This window comes from Wyeomyia smithii, chromosome 2 (assembly GCF_029784165.1).
Source record: "Wyeomyia smithii strain HCP4-BCI-WySm-NY-G18 chromosome 2, ASM2978416v1, whole genome shotgun sequence".
NCBI lineage: Eukaryota > Metazoa > Arthropoda > Insecta > Diptera > Culicidae > Wyeomyia > Wyeomyia smithii.
In genome coordinates this window covers 263,058,703-263,078,447 of record NC_073695.1, presented here as the reverse complement: position 1 = coordinate 263,078,447, position 19,745 = coordinate 263,058,703, and the positions used below count along the sequence as shown (strand labels likewise).

The following is a 19,745-nucleotide window of genomic DNA, read 5'->3' as shown; positions in this document are numbered from 1 at the left end:
ATAAAAATCATAACAAAACAATGTCCACTATCCTTTAAACTTTCGCTTTCGGACCAGCAAAATGCAGAGAAATGGATCGTCACGGCTATTTACTGCATTCCTGCCACTGCTCCTGTTGCTGTTGCTGCAGTGTGACCATATTTGGTGTCACAAAATTATTTTACTGTGAGTCTGTTCAGATAAAAAGGGAAAAAAATCTTGACCCCATTTCTTTTTAACTACATACCGCACTCAAATATGCAAAATGTTTTTGGTGCTCAAAATATTTGAACCGCCCTATGTTTCAGCTGTGAACGCAACCGACATTTGTTTTTTACCCATTCATCCTTTGTGTTTGACATTCGTCTGACATGCGCGCAGTAAAAAAAGCACGGCTAACGAAATTGTGTATCAAAACACAGAACGTGAAAACCCATTCGGGCAGTGTGAAGCAGAGCAGTGCGTAGTGATGTGGATATTTGCCTCCTGTTGGCTTTAAACGTTCGAGGTCAAAGTTCTCCCAACTGCAGTACAAATTCAGTTCCATCGTTGCACAAAACGACTGCAACGACGAAAATGTTCCGTCGCACGCTAACGGTGTCCTATTCTCCCTTTCGGAACAACTACGTGACACTGCCGGATAACTACTTTCGGATGCTGTCCAGTTATGTGAGTTGATTTTTGGTGGCGTTGAAGCTTATCAGCGGGTAACCTTGGCAAGAGATTTTTGCAGTTTAAAAATACGCTAAATCATCCTTTTTGAAAAAAATGAGTTTTTCCCAAGCCAGGGACGGAATTTCATTCATGTTGTGTTGGGAAAACTAGGCGTTGGTGGGGATGGAATCAAGAATACATTTGCACTGAAAGTAATAATTGTTTTGTTCAAATAATGTTATTGCAGTAGATGCAATCAAAGGGAGTCGAACTTTGCACTGTAGCGTACCGCGGTAACTGCAGTACTTTTCGAATGCTGGTGTGTTAGGAGAAGAGATAAAAATAATCTCGTGTCATCCAACACCCATCCCGTTCTCGTCAGAGCGACAACGGGATGAGGGTAGGGAGTTGGTCAGTGGATCCTCTCTTAATAAGTGCTTTCTGGTATTTATTTTTAGAAAAACGGCTGTTTGAGCATAACACGCGGCATCGACACTCACTACATGTCTTGGTTCCCGTACGGGGGTGGTGGCTACCAGGACAACCGGATTGGCATCAATGCACAGGTGGCCGGTACGATGGGTCTGAAGGAGGGTGATATGGTCATGGTGGCACTGGTTATGGAAGTGCGGTCGCTCAAGACGGTGGAGGTTACGGCTGCATCGGAGAAGGACTGGGACATGCTGGTAAGGCTACTCGATTTGTTCGAAGTTATCGAACCAAACTGAACTTAGTTCTAATTGTTATTGTAGCAAGTCAGTAGTAATCGTGTTCAATCAATTCTGCTGGACCAAACGAGAGTTGTTACGAAGGGTCAGAGTTTGGTTGTTTGGATAAACGATTCTATTACTGTCAGGATTAAAATAAGTGGGTATACAATGTGGTTGGATTATGCATTTTTCCAGACACAAGTAACAATCGCTCAATGTTTCAGAGTTTACCATACCGCCACTTCCATTTGGTCGGCTCGAGAACGACACCGAACTGGTTGTAGAGCCGTATAAAAAACTTCCACAGAAAAATCCTGATCCACCAGCAGCGCTAGTGCGCAGTAATACGAATTTAAACATTGCTGAATTGGTCCGTCAACGGAACCAACAGCGTACGAAGATGAAAGAGATAGAAAATGGATCCTATGATAGTTTTGTTAATTCAGCTGGACTGATAACGCCGTCGGCGTCAGACGTTGCATCCGCTAAGCAGCGACCTGTGACCTGGCACCGCAATAGCAATGGGTTAGAGAATGGCACCGGAGAACTAAACGGAAGTAGTAAGAAAGCGGAACAGGCGAAGGAAAAAGAGAAAAGTGTTATAAAGCGGAGCTCAACGGCGGGTAGAGTGACCAACGGAAATGGGATCGCGGGTAAAACTCAGACCGCTGTACGGAATTCGCTATTCGAGAACGATCTCGAGAAGCATTTGAACAAACTGCAGACGAGTAAATCGATGGCCAATTTTCTCAGTGAGCAGAGTTCTGGCGAGGAGGTGAATAAACGAGTGGAAAGCAACTGTCCGAATAGGAGTCAGTACCTTGACGATTTGGTAGCGACGCTGACACGTGAAATACCGAAAATTTACGAGTTTCGGGTTATCAAGGGAGTTTGGAACAACCGACGAAACAATTCACAGATTTGCGATATCTACATCACCAAAGAGAATATCCCGCAGGGTATGGATATCAATTTGCCTTTTCTACTGACGACGAATGACGACCGGGAGTATTACGTAAACGTGCGAATGGCGTCCGATGGGGAGCGCTTTCCGCGAAATGCCTATCCAACGGTAGAAATCAACGATAAGCTGATGACTCAGTTGGAAATCAATCATGGTGAGAAAGTGACGCTGAAGGCGAAGCAGAATGCACTTAACATTGTGGACATGATTGAACTGCTACCGGCTACGAAAGTTGCCGCGAAAATCGAAGCAGATATCGTGGAGAAGTTTAAGGAATTTATTTTGTTCAATTCTAAAGTGCACCCGGTGCTTCTGAACCAGGGTCAGGTATTTAAGCTGCCCGAGTACTACCTGACCGTGAAACTGCAGCCGGCGAATTTAAAGTACTGCTTAGTGAATGGGGTTATTTTGCGACAGAGTAAGGTGACCTGCGCTGGGGAGGTGAAAAGTTTGGATTCGGTTGTTTCCAGCGAGGAAGAAGAAAAGAAAATAGTTTCCGTAGAGTCCGTACAGTCTGTATCTAAATCGATAAAAATAGATAAGATGCAACGAATCGCGGATAAATGTGTTGATCAGCTGAAGCTGAAACTGTGTCTGGACGACAGAAATTCAATTCGAAAAAGCCACAACGTTCTGATTGCGGGACCCGATCAGAGTGGTAAGAAATCACTCTGCCAGGCAGTGCTGAACCGCCTTGCGGAAGCCCCGTTTTACTGTTTTACCACGACTTTTAATTGTTCTAAGCACAAAGGTCGTAAGCCGGACTCGATTCAGAAAGATTTGCGTCATAGTTTTTATCTGTGTATGTTTCACAGTCCTGCGGTGATATATTTGGAAGGACTAGACGTGCTTACGCACCATGCTGGCGAGCAGAATACCCAGGATGCCGAGTACCACAACAAGTAGGTGCTGAATAGCTTCAATTGATTTCAGAGTTACTCAAACATTTATTTAATTTCAGAGTTTCGGACTTGTTTCGGAAACAAATTGAAGAGTTCACGAGCAATAACGCGATTTCCGTGATCGCATCGATTAGTAGCGTCAGTAATCTGAACCGGAGGTTGTACTCGTCTCGAGGATTCCATTTGTTTCACCACATCCGCCGGGTGCCAAATCTTGACAAGACTGACAGAGAGAATGCGCTGAAGAGTTTGTTCGTAAGCAAGCGGTGCAAGCTGGAGCGGACGGTCAACTGGAAGCGGTTGGCCAATGCAACCGAGGGTTACACGATTGGTAGTTTAGTACAGCTGGTAGATCGTGCTGTATTTTATGCCTTCAAGCAGAGTAAGAAACTAACATTTGAATTTCGAGCCTAGCTTTTAAAAGATCCCGTTTGCAGACTGCAAATCTCCTCTAATCACGGATAACATGATCAACAGCGCGCTAGATGTCACCAATTCGTACTGCTTGCAGGGGATTGAAAACCACAAACAATCGGACGATGTGGATTCGGATGATGAGGTGCCAGGCGATCAAGTTCCAGGTTTGGAAAAGGCCATAGAAGTGTTCCAGGAGGTGTTGATGTGGCCCAGCAAGTTTCCGAAAATTTTTGAAAACTCTCCACTCCGAAATCAAGCTGGTATTCTACTGTTTGGACCTCCGGGAACCGGGAAAACTTATCTAGGTGAGTATCTACTGAACAAAAACAGACAACAATCAACGTAAATCGTGCGTCCTATTTCCAGTTGCTAAATTAGCCAAAACCTGGAATCTGCGCATGATTTCGGTGAAAGGCCCGGAGCTACTGGCCAAGTATATTGGACAAAGTGAGGAAAATGTGCGAAATCTTTTCGACCGGGCTCGGAGCGCCAAACCGTGTGTTCTATTTTTTGATGAATTCGATAGCTTAGCGCCTAGGCGAGGACACGATTCCACAGGCGTTACGGATCGTGTCGTTAATCAGCTGCTCACCGAGCTTGACGGAGTGGAAGGTTTGCAGGGTGTTACGGTTATCGGTGCTACCTCGCGCCCTGAACTACTCGATCCGGCTTTGCTGCGGTCCGGTAGGATCGATCGATTGGTGGAGTGTAGCATACCGGATGAGGTGATGACGATTGCTTCATTGATTGAATTAAAAAATAATTTTAATTTCCCTTCAACAGAAATCTCGTCTGGCTATTTTCAAAAATCACAGTCGTTCTTTAGATTTGGCAAACGATGTACAGTTGACGTACTTTGCGAAGAAGTCCAACGGACATACCGGAGCGGATATACGTAGCATTCTGACAACAGCCAACATGTTGGCGGTTCAGGAATGCCTAGCCAGTGCCGTTGATGATGAGGTATGTGTGGAAAACTTTTGCGAACAAACATAAATTATAGCCACCCCGTCAAAATCGACCGTGGTTAACGGGTTAACTTTCCTCTGCAGCTGACATAGGAAAAGTTTTCCGCCGCATCATCGATAAGATCCGCGTTTCCGGTTCGCGTTGTTTGAAAGCAGCAGCAGAAGATGGTGATGATGATCGTCATTATCCTGCAAGAGAGTAATCATAATCCCCTTTTACGGGGCGCAGAATAGACGGGCGTGCTCTGTAAGCTGATAATACCGTTTCGCCCATTTGTGCTAAATTGTTTTCCAGTGTCGAACGTGTGCCGCGCGATGCTGGGTCGAAATAGATCTGTAGAGTGCTGCCATTTCGAGGACAACGATAATGACTGTTTTCAAATGTTCCTTTTTCTCGGTTCGCGCGTTAAGAGTTTAAGACCGATTAGGTGATGTGTGTGTCATATCAGGTACAATTCGTGTTTTACACATGGGGGTCTTGAACGCATCAAAGTCATACCTTAGTTGTGAAAATTCTGAGAGCATGCATGAAAAATTAAAATAATAATTCCATTTTCATAAAAAACTAATTAACATACTTTTTATTATTTGTTTCTTACAGTATGTTCCAGAGCAGATAACCATTTACCAGCGGCATCTTTTGGAGGCTTTTACCAGCACACGCCCATCGCTCAGCCCACAAGATGTACAGAAATACAAGGATACGTAAGTAGTGCTTCTTAATAAGAGGATTTTCACGCCGATTCAACTCAGAAACAGTTTGATGACATCGGTGATTTATGCAACTTTGCATACTTAGGATCACAAAAAAATCTACAGATTGTTTTGAAAAGAGCCAAAGGGGCGATCCACATACCACGTGGACAGCTGGGGGGGGGGGGGGGGGGGGCGTGGTAGGTAAATGTCCACGGTCCATACATTTTTTTTAGAATTTATATGGGCAGTTGTCCACGGAGGGGGAGGGGTCAGAATCGTTAAAAATTTGTCCCGGGGGTTTGTGGATGGCCCCAAAGTTGGTTCTTACTTTTTCCCGATTTTTTGTGGCCCTAAAATTATAGGATCCATGGAATTTTGGTCAAATAATGAAATGTAGGAAATTTTTACCACAACGGATTTTCGAGCACCAATACTAGTGAAGTGTTGATTTTACCGCGGTTCGTTTTTTTCACGTTTCGTTTTTATCACTCTCGGATTGATTGCGAAAAGCATTTCGGTTTTATCACATTTGTGAGATATACAGTAAAGTTCTTTTTAACACGATTCTACGTACCGTGCTAAAAAGTGTTTAAAATGCACCCCACTTGGATGTACCCGTCTGCAGCAGAGAAAATGAACCGGATACTTCTGGACAAGTCCCAGTCTAGCGCGTGGCTTCAAACGATCCAATCTGGACAGCTGCCTTCACTGGAAACGAATCGAGTCCTTTGTTGTTTATCTGCTGCTCTCTGTGGATATCATCCAGGTTTCTAGCTATCTCGACCTGGTGACGAAAATCAAGGCGAAGTTATGCAAACAATGCGACACATGCGAGAACTCAAGCATTTCCTGTGTCTCAAGAGGCCAACCGAAATATACTTCGGATCTTCTGCAGCGTCAACTCCATTGGACCCAAATCTGAAATTAGAGCGAAGCAGTTGCAGAACAACCTTATCGAGAGCCGATCGGCTGCTTGACGAATCTAGCAATATCATAGAGGCCAAACATCAGCGCAGCTATAAACTTCTTCAGCAGAATTCATTATGCACCAACGGATATTGACAGGAATCGTCTAAATAAAAAGAGTCCTTCGGTATTTGAAGGGCATCATCAGGTACAGTGGTCCCCGTGGCTCTGTGGTTAGCAATGTCGGTTGGCTAGCTCTCCCACACGGTTGTGATATCGGGTTCGATTCCCGATCGAGTCGAGGATCTTTTCGAGCTGGAAATTTTCTCGACTCAGCACTGGGGCACGGTGTATCGTTGTACTTATCCTACACATGCAAAATGTTCCAAAAAAACAATATCGATAACGAATTCTCTCAACTAATCTAGTTGATCGAGACCGCTATTAGCCCCAAGGCTAAGCGTGCGATATTGTTTTTATCAGGTACAGTTTGGTATTCCAGAGATTCGATGGGCTTAAGGGTAGTTGAAAAGAGTGCACGACAGTCGTACCGTCACACCTAGGGAATCACTGCAGGTTCATAAGGTTCTTATGTCTTATGTGAGTCGAACCAGCCGCAGGCTGAAAACCTCAAAAATACAGACAAAAAAAGGTTCTTATAAACACGCACTTCCCTGGGTCAACTTGCATAAACGAACAGCAGACACCGGGGCAGCAACGTCCGAGAACAAGGCGTACAGTGCCCAACGACTCGATTCTGCTCTCTCGAAGGCTGTACACGGAGGCTTCAGTTGGTCATTGAGCTTCTTTGAACCAATGAAGTCTCCTGGACCAGATGGCATTTTACCCATTTGTTTTTACAAAAATCAGATGGTGAAATGATGCCCGAACTGATACATCTGTTCCGTGCAAGCTTCACCCTAGGTATATCCCAGATAACTGGCGGAAAGTCGAAGTTATCTTCATAAAAGACAAAACATTACCTAAAACCTTGAAAGAAATTAGAAACCTGCAGATAGCTAATATGCGCAATGAGTTTTTCACCACTACATAAATATCAGCATGCTTACCAACCTGGTAAATCGACGGGAATTGCTCTTAATGGCATAGTTACTCTCATCGAAAAGTCGCTGAAGTGTCAGGAGACGGCGCTATGCGCATTTCTTAATGTTTAAGGCGCTTTCGACAATACATCCTAGGCTTCAATCAATACAGCTCTTCTAAATAGAAGAGTTGACAACACTACAATGAGCTTGATTCAGAATCTGCTCTCGAGCAAAGAAATCACAGCTACATTGGGAGATACTTCGATCACGGTCACAGCGACGAAAGGCAGCCTACAAGGGGGAGTCTTCTCCCTTGCTTTGGTCCCTGGTGGTCGATAGTTTTATTCTCAGGCTCCTTCTTATCCCCTACTTGACCATTCTCTGACGCTAAATTCCAGAAAAAAATCGCACAGTTACCATTCCAGACAGTTATAAATGCCGATACTCTGCAGGATAACTAACGAGGCTCAGTAAAAAAAAGTAGTAGAGTCTATAAATAGGCGTGTAGAGGAGAGGGGTCAAACATAAATATCCGTGTCTGGCCACGGTTACAAAGTAATCCCTTCCTTTCAACTACTACAACTTTTTTCAACTACGAAATGTGCGGTCGTTCAAGCTCAAACTCAAAAAAAAAATATTGTACTCGATCACTAAGCTAATATAAAATATTAAAATTATAAAATTATCCAGCGACAGTATGTCAATATTTGCAAAATATGGAATGTTTAATCATTATGACATGAATCAACCGTATCACCTCTCTTGATGCATTGAGTTACCTACCCAGCATATAGCGCTAAATACTGCATTAAAAGTGGCATTTCACACGACAAACGTCACGAATGTAAACAATGTCCGAAATTGAAGAAAAACGGATGACTCCGGGTAATCGAACCATTCCATCCGTATAATCGTGTTTCGAATAATCCACACCCGACTCAAAACGATTTTTTTCAGGGCCCCCACAAATGTCACTGAAAACTTTAATGTCAGTAATGCGGTCGTGTCTTAGATGAAATGCTCTGCAATTTTTACAACTTTTACACTGAAAAATGTGAATATTAAAACTGATATGCCTTTTTCTCTAAAATGTGTGTTGTTGAAGATTAAGCCTTGGTGTTTCATTTCGCTTTTAGAACTAGATCTTGTTTATGTTAGAATAGTAAGCGTTGCATGTGTACACCCTCAATAAACTATGTCGTTGCTAATTCCTCAACCTGATCAAACGTCTTTTATTCTATAAGGTTATGGACACAGGATAGCTCTGAGCAAACTGTTACATAGCAACAGCAAGCCGAAGACTTTAAGTACACGCAAAAGTTGAAGTCTTGTACAATCATTGTGTCTTTCCGATTCGCACAAATGTTGCACAGAAATCGCACAATAAATGTGTGAAACGCATAACGCAACAGTTGTACTGCGAATACATTGACATAGAATGAAATCAGAATATGTATCATATACCGACACTTTATTTCTTACGTCAAGTGTATTAGTGACTGTACGCGCTTTTTTCTCAAGCGACGAGAGAAATTTCTCTCTCGCTCGTAGAATTTCTATGTATGTGCGACAAGACTAGACACGTCAACGTCACATACAATTAGCAGGTTGCTCTTTCGCTTCTCTTTCGGTTCGGATTGCGACGCGCAAGGCGATATCTCGTTGCTTCACGAAATGAGCGAGACACCCGTGCTGTACATATTTGATACCAGTGTTGTTAGTCTCACTCATACTGTCGGTGCGTGCTTGCTACCATTCAGAGGAATGCTCGAAGAAGAAAAAGTATCTCGAAAGCGTGTGTGCAAAAGACTTGAAAAGCGTAGCATATGTCTCGTCCTCAAGCAGAAAGGAAAAGAATGGTTTTGCTTCTCGCTCGCTTTGCAATGCTGCTTGATACCAGTTGAAACTGTTTAGGTGTAGTAGTTTGGAGCTGCCAAATACATTGGAGAAACCCTAGAGCATTAATTGCGTTATGTCCAACACGCAATCATTGTACTGGTTCCGAATTACATCAACAATTGCGCTAAAAACGCACAATTTTGTACTGGTTTCGCACTATCCAACTTTTGCGTGTAGTTTCATCCAGATGTCCGTAAGACGAACGGGGGACGGATTATTACCAGCTGAAGATGGTTTACCGGCCATCACCGAATCAGCATCAATTGTTCCTGAGCAAGTCAACGGTTTTGATGAACCAGCGAATGTGGGCTCCGGCCGGAATCAACCAGCAAGGGTGTGTGAGCAGAGGATTCCGAGTACCGTGTCCCATCAACCATTGGAGAAGCTTCGAGGCCGTGAGGACTACGCGGCATGGGTCTTCGGTATGCGCATGGTCATGATAAAGGAGGGAACCTGTAAAGCTGTTAATTCTCCGGACGACGTTCAAATCAGCGAGGAATTGTCGGAGCGCGCTCTAGCTACGATTTGCTTGAGCATTGAGAGGTACAATTTTAGCCTTGTACAGAACGCGCGATCAGCCAAAGATGCATGGGAAAGTCTTAAGACCGCCTTCCAGGATAGTGGAAAATATCGTTAGATAAGCCTACTGCGGAAACTGATGAGAACGGAACTGGAAGATTTTTCATCCGCTGCGCTCTCGTCACAATCGAAGAAAGTAATAGTTGGTACGCAACATGATACTGAGCACAGTGACTGGGAGCGCTCAGTCCAGCGCAAGTTAATTTCTACCATTCATGACGAAAACCACCTCCTACCGAATGACTTTCCACAGGTGATGAAAGATCCTGAAACTGTGCAGGAGGCATTAGGCAGGGAGGACCGTGACCAGTGGATTGAAGCAATGGAATCCGAGTACAACGCGCTGAAGGCCAACGAAACATGTAACCTAGAGGATCTACCAAAGGGCCGCAAACCGTTGAAGAGCCAGTGGCTCTTCAAGATCAAAGACAACCTGGACGGTACCATCGAGCGTCACAAGGCGAGACTCGTGATAAAGGGATATTCACAAGTAAAGAGAGTGGACTATAATGAAATTTACTCTCCTGTCGTCTGCTACGCCACGATTCGACATCTGCTTGCGCTGACCGCTCATTTTTTTTATATATACCTCATTACTTTATTTAAAATTTTGTTTCATGTGAATCATCAAATAGTATCTTAAAGTAGGTGGTTTTTCTATTGGGGTTTCGTTTATAAACATATGTCGTATGTACAGTTTCATTATTTTTACTTAAACCCGATTTGTTGTTCCACGTAACTCCGGATATTGGAGGGATGGGAAAGTTCGAAACCTGTTTAAGGCTGAGATTTCCCTAGATGTTATGCTCCACAAGGGCTGTATAGTACGGCAATCTGAGTATCTGTGTTTAAGTGTTTCCTCAACACCACAGAAGTCACAATTTGGTGTTGCATTACGACTTTCTCTAAAGCGCAAAAGATTATGCTTTAGTTTCTAGTTAAAGATCAGGTAGTACATGGATTTTTCCTCTGATGACAACTCTTTCCGATTTAGGTTTTTCCAGACCCTACACCAGTTCCTGTTGATTGGATCTCCTCGTCTATCAAATGGATGCTGTAACTGCATTTTTGCAAGGCGATTTGGATGGTGAGGAGATATACATGGAACAGCCCGAGGGATTCCACGATCATGACGCTCCAAGAAAGGTATGCAAATTGAAGAAAGCCTTATTTGAACAAGGCAAGCAGGGTCTGGAATACCAAGCTAGACCGGGAACTCAAACAAATGGGATTAAAACGTTCAAAGTTCGACACTTGTGTGTACCACAAAGTGGTTAATGGAAAACTAAACATCATGACAGTTTATGTTGACGATCATCTCCTGTTTTCGAATGATCAACAGTTGGTCGATGATGTAAAATGTCAACTATGCAATGAATTCCAAATGAAGGACCTGGAAGAGGTCAAGCAGATTCTGAGACTACGAGTCACCAGGACGGATGACGCTATTTCCATCGATCAGGAAAGATATATTCACGAATTGCTGGAAAAATTCAACGTGAGCAATTGCAATCCAGCATCGACACCACTGGATGTTAATCAGCGACTACTCAAATCAATGAGTCTGAAAAATAAAGAGGAGACAGAAAGAATGAAGTTTGTTCATTATGGTGAGATGATTGGAGGTTTGCAGTTTATTTCGCAGTGCACAAGGCCAGACATCAGACATGCAGTTAGCATAGTTAGCTTTTTCTGTACCGATCCGGGGTTGCCAGACTGGACAGCAGCAAAACGAATATTGCGATACCTCAAAGGAACTAAAAATTACAAATTGACATACAGGAAGGATGCGGATGCAGCATTCACCGGATACAGTGATGCGGATTGGGGAGACGATGCCGAGACGAGACGATCGATACGTGATTACGTATTTCTTCAGAGTGAAGGAGCAGTTTCATGGAGCTCGTAGAGACAATTTACCGTAGCTTTATCTACTACCGAAGCAGAATACATGGCTTTATCGTTGGCTAGTCACGAAGCCGTCTGGTGGATGGAATTTTTGCGTGAACCATATGGCATCCACGATTCTCTGGTCTTCAACAACACAAACAAAAGTTGGATTTGTCTTGCCGAGAAAGATATGGGTTATTCGGCGAGAACAAAACACATCGATATCAGACACCATTTTGTATGCGAGCAAGTAGAGCTCCAATCAGCAGGCTGCCGATATCCTGACCAAGGCGTTACCGGTACCAAAGCCGAATGAAGATCGGAAGATGTTGGGTGTACTACGAATACCCACTTAAAGGGGGATGTTAGAATAGTAAGCGTTGCATTTGTACACCCTCAATGAACTATTATTCGTTGCTAATTCCGCGACTTGATCAGACGTCTTTTATTCTATTAGTTTATTAGGGTTTTGTATCATGATCGGACCAGTCAGAAAATGTACCATAATCGGACCATTTTTTTATATGCGAGATTTCTTAACTTTAGAACAAAAAAATGTGTCAGATATGTAGCTGCATTATCCAATAACTTCTTCTGATGATGTTCAGAAGGTTTCATCCAGATTGCTTAAGTGCTGCTATTTTTAAAAATGTTTTAAAAAATGAACTATTTTCGAGCACAAATTGCCCTTACAATTGTCATCAAGGCTTGTTTTCAAGCAGTGATTTAAGAATCAAATATTTAAAAATTGCAGTATATTTTCCAGAAATATGTTTCTGCAACATCTCAATTCAATGTAGGAACAATTTTTATATGAAATTTTTAAATTTTCTGCTTTAAAGTTGGAATTATTGATGAAACGCGGAGGCCTGTTTTGTATCATGATCGGACCAGCCTACTTCTGAGACATCACCGTTTCACTTTGCTTATGCTTGATATACCCAATGAAGGATTTCACGTTTAATTCATTGGAACAGAATGTAAATGATGAAGCTTATTTTCTATAGAATGAAACCTCACAAAAACGACGTAAGGTTCACTACACTACATTACACTGCACTACACTTCACTGCAAACAGCCCTTGAAGTACAATGGGGGAAAATATAACTCAGTGTCAACCTAATTTAAGAAGCACTTTTTTCCGCAAAGTTTCGACCAGTTTACGAGAGAATCATATATTAAAATATATGAAAGTTTATATTTGTGAATGATTGGTTGTCATAGTTTTCATCGAGGCATCTGTCTCGGCTTTATAAAAACGCTCGGAGATACCCAATACAATGACGAATATGACTAAGGTTTCTACGAAAAGATTTATGACATAGCACCGATAACTTTCTTCAATTAACCTTAAACTGTAATTGAACTTTTAAGCAGTATGAAATACTAGCTTTTATTCTTTTAAACAACTATCAAATAGATACGATAGCGACTAACACATTAGTTTGAAAAAAATAACAGATAGTGCTTTCGTGAAGAGATAGCCAATCTCACTTAATTGAAATCACATAGTTAGTAGCGCTTTCGCGAGATATTTTAACAAGCAGTTGAAATGTTAGGAAAATATAACGTTTTCTGAGTGCTTTAACAGAATGGACACCAATTATTTTACAATAAATACATACATGTCAGCAACATACACTATTCTAACAATATCGTGAGAAAGTTTGGCTCGAGTTAGTAAAATGTGGAGTGAAATTTATATAATATTCATTATGCTATTCACCGCGATCATTGGTGCTTATTACGGGAGAGTTTTCGGTGAAATCAGAGTGGAGTGAACACAATCCTATTACGGGACTCACGTAGGTTAACAAAACGTCGCAAAGTGACAACTGCTGTGAAATCTGGGTTATTATGAGTTTCATGTCACTGAAATGAAAATGGGAATAGTGACGTTTTCCGTTGATCTTTTTCATGACCATTTTGAACGAAGTGATTTCAAGAAGATGAGGAAGGGCCTCGCAAGACATCTGTCAGCTTTTCTCAAAGAAATTCGCCAGTGTGTTCACTGATGAGACACTAAGCGATCATCACGTTGAACGTGCCGCCAGTAATACCCCACGATCCGGTCAAGCTTTGAGCACCATTCATTTAGACGCGACAATGATTTCCGAGCCTGCAGCAAACTTAAATCATCCCTAAACCCGGGTCCTGACGGGATTCCGTCGAAGTTTCTGAAAACGCAGATTGCTAACCTGATTTCTCCGCTTCAGCATGTCTTCCAGCTATCTGTCACTTCCGGTATTTTTCCGTCATGCTGGAAATTGGCTTACATGTTTCCAGTACACAAGAAGGGAAACAAACACGATGTGAGCAATTATTTTGGCATCACCTCACTCTGTGCTGTCGCAAAACTGTTCGAACTTGTCATCATGGAGTCTTTGCTCGCTCACTGTAAAGCTTTCTAAGCACTGACCAACATGGATTCACAGCCGGTCGCTCCACCGCTACTAATTTGCTTTGTCTCACTTCGTACATCAGTGACAGTATGGTGAAACGTGCTCAGACGGATGTCATTTACACTGACTTGACAGCTGCCTTCGATAAACTGAACCATCGCATAGCCGTCGCAAAACTTGACAATCTTGGAATCAACGGGAATCTGTTACTATGGTTCCAATCGTACCTTACCGGTCGCCGTCTAACCGTTGCTATTGGGGATTGCCAATCCTCTTATTTTGATGCTACGTCTGAAATACCGCAGGGAAGTCACCTAGGACCACTTATCTTCCTGTTCTATTTTAATGACGTGAACCTAGTTATTAAAGGACCACGGTTGTCTTACGCGGATGATCTCAAACTCTATCTTGAAGTTCACACAATTGAAGACTGCCACTTCCTTCAACGTCAGCTAGATATTTTTGCCGATTGGTGCCATCAGAACCGTATGGACGTTAATTCATCTAAATGCTCGATTATATCATTTTCGAGGAAAAAACAGACCTTACATTACAAATACGCTTTGCTAGGAACTGAAATCGAGCGCGTAAACCAAGTTAAAGACTTGGGGGTTATTATGGATTCCCAGCTAACATTCAAGCCTCACATTTCGTTTACCATCGACAAAGCCTCTAGAGTTCTGGGGTTCATCTTCAGGACCGCTAAGGAATTTACAGATATTTACTGCCTCAAATCGTTGTATTGCGCAATATCTCGCTCTATATTAGAGTACTGCTCGGTTGTCTGGACCTCTCATTACAACAATGGCGCGGAAAGAATAGAATCAGTTCAACGGCGCTTTTTGAGATTTGCTCTTCGTTAACTGCCATGGACGGATCGTTTCCGCCTACCAAGCTATGTAAGTCGCTGCTTACTAATACGTTTGGAGCCTTTGTCTGTCCGTAGAGACACGGCCAGGGCGTTGTTTACCACAGACCTTTTGCAAGGCCGCATAGACTGCCCCGCTCTTTTGGAACAAGTGAATATAAACGTGCAACCTCGTGCTCTGCGAAACAACTCGATGCTGCGATTACCTGCTAAACGAACTAACTACAGCATTTTTGGCGCAATAGTTGGTCTCCAAAGATTATTTAATAGAGTATCCGCTCTATTCGACTTCAATTTATCTCGAACACTTCTTCGTCGGCGATATCGTTTATATTTTTTAAGATCTGACTAGTTGTAATGTCATATTGTTGTATTCCCGTTTCTTTATATGTATTGACTCTCTAAAGATATTTTTTTTTATTGTTAGCTTTAAGATACATAATTGGGGCACTTGCTCGCCTGTTGGTGAATAGACCAAATAAATAAAAATTAGATTCCAATGCCTCGTTCAATATGAGATTGAGCTCTCGGTGAATGATGTTGAATGTTCGGAGATAAAATTCTTTCGGAATTCCATCCGGTTCTGGAGATTTTTTGGATGCACTTGATTTAATCGCCGCCCATATATCAGCCGTTGTAATCGCTCTCATACATGCTTCATCCGATGGATCGCCATCTGGGATGATTTGGTCACACTGGAACTCTCCTAATTGTGCATTTTCTCCGTGTTGTTCTGAATATAGCTCAGAGAAGTATCGATGTGCATGCTCTTGAACAGCTTGCGAGTTGTTGTAGAGCTCACCATTATCGCCGTCCAGTCGTGTTATAGTTGTTCTCTTCCGTTTTCTTTCGCCAAGCTGGAACACCGACAAAAGTTCTCCCGCAACGATTTGCTCGTGGATTCTAACGAAAGCTTGCGTGGACCGTCTCTGCAGAGCAAGCATCTTTCCTTTCAAACGAAAGAAACTAGCAATTTTTGGTTTACCGACTGCAAGCCACCAGTCCATCCAGCATCTATATGATCTTCTTTGTCGAGACCAATATTGCCAACATGTGAAAAGATCTTGTGTGGAAGAGCCTGAGAATAAACCCATACTTGAAGTCCTTTTTGCGAACGAATGGTTTAGTTCTACTAAGATTCGAACCTATCACCATTCGCTTGTCAAACGTAATGCGTCATCTGTGAGAACGCTGTTTTATGTTTGCTGCGGTGAAGCAAACATAAAATAGCGTTTTTACAGGGAATGCATTATCTATTTACGAGTCTTGTGCTTCTCAAAAATTCGAAGGGGAGCTCGAAACTGGCTGTTTGTGGCTTCAATACCGTTTCACCTTAAGGACCATTCGCTTTTAATCCTGATCCTGAGCCTGATCAATTTTCGTTTAATTTAAAGCGGGATATCAAGCCTATTCTGCGCTTAAGAACCACAAGCGATTCTTCATCTTTTCAGTTACAGCGTCTGAAACGACTATCGATTTCGATATATGCGAAAGAATCATGTAGAAAATTCATAACTTGAATCATACATTGGATAGCATTCGTACACCCGAAAAACACCTGAATGTAGAGTTTGACTATAAAAAGGGACATGTCTCGAATGCAATTTATCAATGATCAGAGCAAATATTTTCGCAGGCAATAAATGTTTTTTTCTTACCATAAATCTTGCGTGATAAGTGAAAAAGGGTCGCTTTACAACCAAGAAATATGAATGCTAACTCCAAGAGCACTTCATAGTAGCCGCGAACTTGATTGCATAAAATTGCTTGATTTGATTGCAATCTTCATCGAACCATTTCGAGCGAACTTTTGGATCATTGAAGCTGTGCATGATTTCGTTTGATGCTCTTACAAATGGTTGAAGAAAGGTGTTTAAGGTCCGATGCTTTTGCCATGCAATATATTTTGCATAAAAGTTCGAAGATATGAAGAGTACAAGTAATATTGATTAGTTTTTGAAACTTTTTCGAAATATTCCTATCCACTAGCGTATTATGAACTTCTTAGGCGATATTTTTGGCCGGAGCTTAAATCAATTTTAAGCGCGCCTAAGAACTTTGCTGTTCCATCGTAACTCATAAGAATTGCAATTCGATCAACATGAGATCTACCGACTATATTTGAAAAAAATCACTGTCCTAGTGAATTCAGATAACTAGTGCTGAACTTTTTCATAGAAAAAAATTATAATTATACTAAAACTAACAATAAATCCATACAAAAAGCTCTTGATAACGTCAATAATTTTGCTTCACCAATCCGATTGTGACGGTTCACTAGGGATATAATCACTGAATGGCAGCTTCAAATCTTCTAACGAATACAGGAGGTCATTCATTTATTACGTAACGTACTCAAAAGAAGGGGATATTCAATAAAGAGTTCCGTTGTGCGAGGCCCCCATGCAAAATTGTGTTATTCAGGGTTGAAAGGTATTCAAAATTGCTAAAATTTAGCGTTTCGTAACATGTGAATATCCCTAATGATATGATTTTATGATTAAAGAGTATTTCGACGCAAAATATACAACTATTTTAGGAAACTAAGGCAAAAAACTTCATAAAGAGATAAAAAACAGCAATTCTTATGAGAATCTATTTTTTTTTTTGAATATAAGCGTTTTGTGGGTCCATTAAATGAACTCGGACCAACTTCAAATTTTCATGGCTTATTTTTGGAGTAAAAAGGAAACTTTTTCCGCCCGGCGCTCATCGAAATCGCATGATGTTACAAAAATGGCCACTCTAGTGCTTAGCCTTAAATTGAAAGATAATGTTATTTATAGCATTTTTGTAGAACATTTCGACTTTCTAAAAAATCATTTTCAGGTTGCCCAAACCTGATTTATGAAAAAATGACTTTCATGCTACAAAACCACTCTTCTACACTTTTTCAACTCTGTTCGATTCCTAAATGTTTTTATATATTTTTTTATTTTTGTGGGAATGTTTTTGAATATTTTGCATGGTTTGGTTCAGCATCGCATTCAATTATTTGACTCACAGAGCCCATTGAACATCACAAAAAAGTGAATTTTTCTAATAGTTTTCAGATAAAACCCTTCAATCAGCGTTAAAGTTAACTTTGTAAAATGTTTTTGTTTTATGGTATCTTCCAAACAAAGACTTATTCACTACCAAAATGAGAACAAGCAATAGTTTTGTGTAAAGTTTGCATAATCAAAAACCGCGCAAACTCAATGTTATCTGGAACGAAATAAACTCAGAATTCAAGAACAAAATGTTTTTGAGAACAGTTTTTTCCAGTACAAAAAAAAACCTTTTCTAAAGACTAGCTGTTCGATTTATTATTTTTTATTTTAAGTATGCAAAGTTGCTAATATTACCGATATCACCAAAGCTCTCACAGCTCCACTTCAATCTAAGAAAGGTGTTAATGATGAGTTCACGTGAAATTCGTCCACATAAGTACAGCAGCTGACGGCTTAACATTTGCATTTCCAGATACGCACGATTCACCAACAAAGAACCACCTTCGAGGGATTTCGTTGCAAAACGGGCCACCTTGGCGTGACATGATTTCGGATGAAGTTTGTTAGCTACAAACGCTTTAGTTGGGTTTGGTGTTTTATCAGCTGCGGTGATACTGTTGCTTAGGTTTAGCATGAGAAGGTATAAAAGACAAATATTTCCTAACGTTGCGAGGTGTGTTTCTTACCGATGACACTCCTTCACGAGTCGGGGGTAGAAAAATAAATCTCACTAAAACTGTCATAATGGCTTCTCATAGCCGGGACCGGCGCGAAGAGGAAGAATAAATTCCCCTTACAAAGGAAACAGTCACAATACCCTGGCGCAAGCACAAAGACGCCACCCCTTCGCCTATTATGTAGTTCGACCGGCTGAAGAATCGACAAGTGCAGTAACGACAAATCCCTGCCAATCATGTTCAAGAGGGTGTGAAAGGATTGGCGAAATACGAAATGTTTGCATGCTAAAAAATAAAACCCACACACTGATGGTTTTCTGACACACAGCGAGAAAGAAATCGAACTTGCCATCGAAAATTGTTACTGTGACGAAATTCCGTCTTTTCTAGCAGTGGAATCTTTTCTTTCAATTTCACTAAAGCAATACCTTTCTCTTCCAATACCCTATGCTAATTCGATTATGTGAGAAAATCAGCTCCAAATAACAGCACTCCTTTGTGCGGTTGTACTCGACAACTCAATTGAATGGCATAACATTTGTTTTTTCGCGGATGGTTGACCTCCGATCGTGGTGCAGGATTTAATCAGCGGAGCGATTAAAAGCGATGAAGCACGAAATGCGACGCTGGAATTGCATCTTTCTAATTTCAATCTCCTCTCAGCTACAGCAAGAACTGAATGCGATTAGGATCACCCATCCATCCATCGATTGGGTAACGACGTGTGGTGATGGAAATTCTCAATAATTTCAATTCTCGCCACCTGGAAAGCTCCATTCGATCTGATAGCAGAGTCTGTGTTGATTGGTTTGATTGGATCTCACATTAGTCATTACCAAGAAATGAGCGGCAAAAGAAAAAACTGACTTTTTCCAATTGTGAATTAGAATTTACCTTCAAACATTTAGGATTTAGGAGTGCTGCTCCCGTGGATGGGAGAGGATGCTAATGACAAGCTGATTGGAACGATAATGGAATTTTTATTGGACCTGGCGAGGATGAAAATGAAACTGCTATCCCGAAGCCCCTTTCATGTGGCACATAATGTCAGCCTGACGCCCGGGATGGATTTTTCATTTATCCTGATTCCACGCTCAATTACCTTCATCACACCTTTTTAAACAGTAGAATAACTATTATAGTAATTTTCAATATAGAAAATTGAGTTATCATTGTAGATGATGGCATTACGGA

The 19,745-nt window shown here is 41.6% G+C and overlaps 1 protein-coding gene across 1 annotated transcript; it reads left to right on the top strand.

The window, feature by feature from the left end:
- Positions 1-399: 399 nt before the first annotated feature.
- LOC129724100 (peroxisomal ATPase PEX1) lies at positions 400-18,538 on the top strand. The gene is made up of 10 exons (XM_055678727.1): positions 400-648; positions 1,092-1,319; positions 1,386-1,500; positions 1,568-3,209; positions 3,269-3,591; positions 3,647-3,931; positions 3,993-4,351; positions 4,410-4,589; positions 5,196-5,299; positions 18,347-18,538. The coding sequence occupies exons 1-10, from the start codon at positions 556-558 to the stop codon at positions 18,414-18,416; spliced, it is 3,399 nt and encodes a 1,132-aa protein (XP_055534702.1). The 5' UTR covers positions 400-555; the 3' UTR covers positions 18,417-18,538.
- Positions 18,539-19,745: the final 1,207 nt, after the last annotated feature.